Source organism: Macrobrachium nipponense, chromosome 13 (genome assembly GCF_015104395.2).
Source record: "Macrobrachium nipponense isolate FS-2020 chromosome 13, ASM1510439v2, whole genome shotgun sequence".
In the NCBI taxonomy this organism is placed as follows: Eukaryota; Metazoa; Arthropoda; class Malacostraca; order Decapoda; family Palaemonidae; genus Macrobrachium; species Macrobrachium nipponense.
In genome coordinates this window covers 53,754,470-53,762,085 of record NC_087206.1, presented here as the reverse complement: position 1 = coordinate 53,762,085, position 7,616 = coordinate 53,754,470, and the positions used below count along the sequence as shown (strand labels likewise).

Below are 7,616 nucleotides of genomic sequence, written 5' to 3'. Positions count from 1 at the left end.
ATGCCGTGGTACCATCGAGCGATTGCATGACGCATCAGAATATATATTGATAAACGAGAACATCTTCACATGATGAATATGATAAAGACCACCGTGCAACTTTTGCACACCCATGCATACAAAAACAAAATGAGTGCACCAGTAACAACTAGGTCGTACCAGGTACGGTGGCCTTGCTTTACATTTTCCTCGTCATTGTAAGCCATAACAAAACCAGTTGCAAACATATATGAACAATAATTTTTTTTATCATAACAATAAGCCTCGAAATAACATCGACACTCAAACGACCAGGAGAACACTTGAAAAAAATACTTTAAAAAAACCTATAACACCGCCAATCTACGAACTTTAGCCACAGTTCACTGCTGATATGGCTTCAACTTGTGGCCTTGAATGTAAAGAGCAAATCAATATAAATAAAAACTACAAATGATAAGAAAATTCCCGGGAAGTATTTTGAGACGTAAGATATCATGGGTTGAAGGAGATATATATATATATTATATCTATATATATATATATATATAGATATATAGTGTGTGTGTGTACAAGGATATATACATATATACGTATGCATGTACATACAAATCTATCTGTGAGTATTCGGGACAGATGTTAAGCATGGCTGTTACGTGGTGTAGGCGCTTATGCCTCGCATATGAAGATATATATTATATATTATATATATATATATATAATATATCATATATAATATATATATATATATATATTACACATATATATATAATTTTTTCTGAATACTTATAGTAATTCCAGCAATATGGCATAGCCTCATTTTAATTGTATAGGTAAATGTTGCAATAAGAGAGTACATACACACACACTCTCTCTCTCTTATATATATATATATATATATATATATATATATATATATATATATAGATATATATATATATATATATATATATATATATATAGAGAGAGAGTGTGTGTGTATGTATCTCTTATTGCAACATTTACCTATACAATTAAAATGGAGGCTATGCCATATTGCTGGAATTACTATCATTATTCAGAAAATAAACCCTTGTTCGTTTGAATCAAGCTCACAGGAGCCACTGACATGAAAGTCTAGCTCACAAAGAATAAGGTATTCATTTCACAGAGGTTATAGAAAATAACAGGAGATATACAAAGAAGAGATCAGTTATTGGAAAAGAAAAAATATATAAATTTATAAATTAATATATGACTGGAGAAGAAAATAATAAATTATTAAAATACAAGGTGAATTATTTTAGAGCAGTCATGTACTGCGCCTGCGCTTGAACTCCTTGGGTTCCAATGCACAGCAACCTTCAGGAGGCTGTTCACAGCCACAGTCCAACGGTGTGAGGTATAAAAGACCTCTGGAACTGAGAAGTTCGACAGCGAGGCACATTGACTGCATACTCGTGCTGCTTTTTGTTCAGCAAATCTGGTTGCTTTCGGGAGGAAGAGAATGTGAACGTTCTCTTTTCAAATGTAACTTATGAAAAACTTACAAACAAGAGACCGACGATCACTGTCATAACCTATGAGGCCTTACGTACAATACACCAACCTTCCGTGCGGCATTTGCTCAGTGAATAGTGTGGTGCATTTCCTCTAAAAGTATTCAACAAAAAGGTCTTCTAATAAAATTAATTCTGTAACAGCGCAATGAATTATCCTTCATATGATTCACCAATTAATAATATGATATTTCTTATGTTCTTCATCACGTAATACATGACGTATTTCACTGGGAAAATACTAACTACTATGAGATTCAGGGCCTCTGTAACACGGTTTTTTGGACTTTGCTCCTTGTCAAAGCATCGGATGTAGCTGAAAGTTGACATATGTATATTTTACAACCACACACAAATTTTTTCAGCATTATCAATAACCTAAACCCGATAGTTTTAATTTTTATAGAGTAAAAATTATCCAGCCGACGCCATGGCCAATGATTACGAGCCAAGAGTCGAAAAACATTCATTACGTAAGTAAACACCTTTTGACGAAATGTTGCGCTGCCCATCCACTAGACAGAAACCCATTCACCTTGTTCCATCGGCTCTGAAACCCAAAGACTTTATGAATGGCGGAACGATACATAGATGTGGGTGGGGTATCTGTGCTATCGTAGTAATATTACTGTAGCAGTAGTGCCGCAACAGTGTAACAGTAATATACATGAAATAAACGTTTAGGCCAACTGCTGGGATCCTTGAGGGTCATTTAGCACTTCTCACAACTACTCGAGAAAGGAGTTTTTATAGCCAGAAGTTAAATTTTCTAATCCAACAATGCCCATGATAGCCTTCAGCGTTATCCTGAATTATAACGAGGCCAAAGTGGGTGGAGCCTCATGAAGTTATCATTCTGACGATAATTATTGGTGAAGGTTTAAAGCCAAAATACGGTACCGGCTATTTTTTTTTTTTTTCAGTAAATAGGTAGATAGCCAATAAACAAAAATTGCATGACATTGGATATAGCAGTTATCAAATCAAGCTTGTCTACTATGTTTTTGAAAATTACCCTCTATTCCTTACATCTTGTCAATCTGATTGTGACCTATAAAGCAGACTGTAATTTCTTAGCAAACTTATTTTGGGAGTTAGACTAATAATCGAAGTGTTTTTGTATTTATTAACATATTTTGTTGGTTTGTTCATTATGACAATTATCAGTGGAGAGGTTCAGAGTTCATAAAGGTGTGCTGCTTTGCTTGTATTTAAATTTGTTTATCATTGTTGCCAGAGGTATAGCCTTTGTTACGTATAGCCAATCATCCATCGAGAAAGAGGGAAGAAATGCTGTCATAAGTTACCTAACGAGTGCGTTCGAAACCTTTTCTCTGAGTAAGTTGGCCTGTCTTCAAAAAAAGTCACTTTTACATTGTAAGTATCAAATTTATTCAACCTACGTAATGCAGAATACAGTCAAAATTTATGTGTAGATATAATGTGTATTCTGAATAAGCATTATATTTATGAAATGCATTGATAAAAAGTTATTGCAAAAAAACCGTGTTACAGAGGCCCTGAATCTCATAGTAGGATGCAATTTATTGGGGGAATTAATTTCACATTTTATAAGTAACCATTTAGGAGCTTTTTCTGAACAACTTCACTGCTCTTTGTGCACTGAACTAGAAGTTAGAGTTCCATAATCAATATGAGAAATGTCAGATCTGTAATACAAATTTTGGTCATTTAAAGCACCTCTTAACCTAACTGATTCTCATCTTCTCAGGGATTTTTTCTTACTAAAGATACAACAAAAACAAGCAAAAAATGGTCACATTGGAACAACAATTAGAACAAACGCATATACAATACAAAAGTAACTGTAGCCTTCCGACGGTAACCAAAATCATAATATTCGACGTTTTCTATGTAATAATTTGAATTTACAACTTCTTAAAGAAAAATTCAGCCCTACATAAAATTTCGGCATGTTTAGTACGAGCCCGTTGGGGATGACCGTATAAACATAAACAAAAGATTGTAACTATCATAAAAATAATGACCCACAAGGAATATTAGTCCTATATAACGACCCCTGAACTTTGCTGGGGGGTCACAGTATAGTATATATCACATTACACGAGAATAAATAATGATAATTCTTTTAAAAGTGCTACTAGGCGTGAAGTATTAAAACATAATACTGTAAGATGAGACAATATAAAAGGACTTGCATTTCTCAAACGACTTCATAATAACAGGATCTATAATAGAACATCACGAACTGTTTTTCCGAGATAAATTTTTATTGATTGTAATTTCTAAAATTAACTCTTAGTCAGTGCATAATTAAAAAAAAAAGAAACTTTTCCGGGTATTGCTTTACAGGAAGAACTTTTTAAGAGCTGTATCTATGTAAAGACTTTCTAATTCCTGTGTCTGTAAAAGAACTTCGCAAAGCCCTTTTTTTTTTTTTTTTTGTTTTTTTTTTTTTTTTTTGTTTTTTTTTTTTTTTTTTTTTTTTTTTTTTTTTTTTTTTGAAAACCATGCATGGTTTGTCTTTCTGAAAGGATTCTCTATACAGTATATTTCCGGATGGAAGTTGCCATGGACTGCATCTCTGGAGGGACTTCCTTATTTATGGCCTTTCTGCAAGGCCGTATATCTAAAAGGACTGCATCTCCGAAAGGATTTATTTATACTCACTATTTTCGAAGGGGCTGGCTGCTACAAGTTCATTATTTCTGCAAAGGTTTTCTTATGAATTGTACTTCAAAAAAGATTCTTTCTGACATCTAAAATTCAGAACACTCAATTATTTCGTTGTTATTATTACTATTATTTTTTATTTATTTTTTTTATATATAACTGTCTCCTTAGTAGTCCAACACTTTTCTCACTGTGTGCACTGTTTCTAGTAGCACGCTCTTCTGCATGAGTCCTGAAGCTACTTCAGCATCTAGTTTTCCCAGGTTCCTTTTCAAGGATCTTGGGATCGTGCCTCGTGTTCCTATGGTTATGGGTGCAATTTCCTCTGGCATATCACATATCCTTATTTCTATTTTCATGTCTTGGTAATTATCAATTTTTTTTCTTTCTTTCTCATCTTCTCTGGTGTCCCTTGTTATTGTGCCATCAAGGAGTGGCACTTTCCTCCTGATTTTGTCAATCAACGTCACATCTGGTCTATTGGTACGTATCATCTTATCTATTCTAATACCATTGTCCTAAAGGATCTTTGCCTGATCGTTTTCTATCACTCCCTCAGGTTGATGATCGTACCACTTATTGCTGCAAGCTAGCTAAAGTTTCTTGCACAGGCTCCAGTGGAGGGTTTTTGCTACTGAACCATGCCTTCTCTTTGTAATGGTTCTGTGCAAGTGCCAAACATTCGTTTGCTATGTGGTTTATGGTCTCGTTTTTCATATTATGCTGCCTGTATATGGGTCACTAAGATGTTATTTCCCTCTACTGTTCTTTGGACAGATCTGAATCTTAGGGCTTGAGCTTTTGCACTGTTAGCATTCCCTCTGTTTCCTTCTAGAGTTCTCCCCTCTGTAGCTACTGCCATGTTTAATCGCTGGTCAGTTCTTTAGTCTCTCATGTACTGTACGTGCGTTGGTTTGTTGCGCCATTCCTCCGTTCTGTTTTTCATTCTCCTGTCTCTGTATATTTCTGGGTTTTCGTCTACTTTTATCAGTTCTTCCCATGCACTTCTTAGCCACTCGTCTTCACTGGTTTTCAGATAGTGCCCTAGCATTCTGCTCTCGATGTTAACACAGTCCTCTATGGTTAGTAGCCCTCTCCCTCCTTCCTTTCGTGCCACGTATAGCCTGTCTGTATCGGTTCTTGGGTGTAGTGCTTTGTATATTGTCATGTGTTTCCTAGTTTTCTGGTCTATGCTGCATTGTCCACTCCACTACTCCTGCGCTGTATCTGATTACTGGTACTGCCCATGTGTCTATTGCTTTCATCATGTTTCCTGCATTGAGTTTTGACTTGAGTATCGCCTCAAGTCCCTGAATATATTCTTTTCTGAACGTGTCCTTCATCTCTTGGTGTTTTATCCTCTCCTGTTGTTCCGAGGTATTTGTATCCGGTCTCATCTATGTGTTTGATGCTATTCCCGTCTGGTAAATTTTACCAAGGCACATTTTTCTATCCCAAACTCCACCCTGATGTCCCCATATACAATCCTTACAGTCTGGATTAGGGTATCTATTTCCTTCATGTTCTTACCATACAGCTTGATGTCATCCACGAACATCAGACAGTTAATTCTGTTGCCTCCTTTCTTGAGTTGGTACCCAGCATTCATCTTCTGCTGTACTTTTGTCATGGGAATCATGGCTACTACGGAGAGTAGTGGGGAAAGTGAGGCCCCCTGAAAGACCCTTCTTCTGGTGTAACTTCTGCTAGTCTTATCCCAGAGTTTGTAAGTACTGTAATCCATTTTCGCATTGTATTTTTTAGGAAGCTGATGGTGTTTTCCTGTGCCCCATATATTTTTAGGCATTCTATTGGCCATGTGTGCGGTATCATGTCGAAAGCCTTCTTGTAGTCAATCCATGCCATCCTTAGGCTGGCTTTCCTCCTCTAATTATTCTTCATTACCATTTTGTTTATCAGGTGCCGATCTTTTGCACCATTACACTTCCTTCTGCAGTCTTTCTGTTGATGGAGAATGGTGTTTGTATCATCTAGGTAGTTGTATAGCCTTTCACTAATGATACCGGTTAGTAACTTCCACATTATTATTATTATTATTATTATTATTATTATTATTATTATTATTTTATTATTATTATTTTCCTTACAATTCGCTTCTCAGGCTCAGCGATGTTTCTGAGTAACTGACCAATATTCATATTGGGAATTTTCAAAAATCATAAATGCTGAAGGTAATCTTTTATTGGAACAGGATATCAGGTCCAGGTCAAGCAGGGGTCGTCGTCAGTGCTGGTATTATTCCGTAGGCGTAGTTCAGTTCGGGGCCGGGTTCGTCTTCGGTTTAAGGGCTGGTATAGCTGGTATATCTGGTATTACGTAACGTTTCGACCTTCTCGCAGGTCATCCTCGGACGAGTCGTTTGAAGAGACTGTAGCAAGAAAGTCTGTGGGGCGGTATTTATAGCGGCTCGGACCTAGAGTTGCATTCTCATTGGTCGGGCCGGTCTTGGACGAAGTCGTGGATCTCGCCTCGAAGGTCTCGGGGATTCTCTCGTGCGAGCGCCACAGTAGTGTGCCTGGGGATGAACGACAGGAATTCCGTCCGTAGCAGGAATCCTGTCATCCCGTGGGGGCTCCTGATTATCTGGTATTGTCGGGGGGTCGTTCACTGCTCTTCGGGCGGCGGTGGGAAGGAGAAACGTTTCTTGGGTGATGTTAAGATTAGGTTTCTCCTTGCCTATATGGAGGGCTTCTAAGAGGCGCAGACGTCGGGGATCCGTTGTCTGGTCTATTATTTCGATATTAGGAATAATATCATTTCTCTTTATCCGTTTGTTATGAGCAGTCTTGGCGTGGTTGAAGATGGCTCCTTCTTGGGCGTGGCAGGAGATTCGTTTGGAGAAACGCATGGAGGTCATACCGACGTATTTGCCGAGGCATCCTCGGACGGGGCATGTGTAACGGTAGACCACACTCGTCTTCTTCAAGGGATCCTGCAGGGGCGCCGAAGGGTTGTTTCTCATCACCAGGCTGCTCGTCTTCGACAAGAACGTCAAGGAAGGGGAGGCGGCGGTCTTTGCAATGTTCAATCGTGAACGTGAGGCAGCTGTGGTCGTGGAATGCACGTCGCAGCTGCTCTATCTCATCCTGGGAGTCGGCGCAGACGAAGGTGTCATCAATGTAGCGCACGTACATCCTCGACAAAAACGTCAGCCCCGCCGACCCAGACAAAAATATCAGGTTAATTATCTATTATAAAACGAAGAAGACGAGCAGCCTGGTGATGAGAAACAACCCTTCGGCGCCCCTGCAGGATCCCTTGAAGAAGACGAGTGTGGTCTACCGTTACACATGCCCCGTCCGAGGATGCCTCGGCAAATACGTCGGTATGACCTCCATGCGTTTCTCCAAACGAATCTCCTGCCACGCCCAAGAAGGAGCCATCTTCAACCACGCCAGGACTGCTCATAACAAACGGATAAAG

At 38.4% G+C, this 7,616-nt stretch overlaps 1 protein-coding gene across 1 annotated transcript in view; it reads right to left on the bottom strand.

The window, feature by feature from the left end:
- The window catches only part of LOC135225322 (uncharacterized), a 16,885-nt gene extending 10,969 nt beyond the window's left edge, over nucleotides 1–5,916 (bottom strand). The window contains 1 exon segment of the mRNA XM_064264654.1: nucleotides 5,665–5,916. Coding sequence (XP_064120724.1) covers nucleotides 5,665–5,916 — 252 coding nt within the window.
- Nucleotides 5,917–7,616: the final 1,700 nt, after the last annotated feature.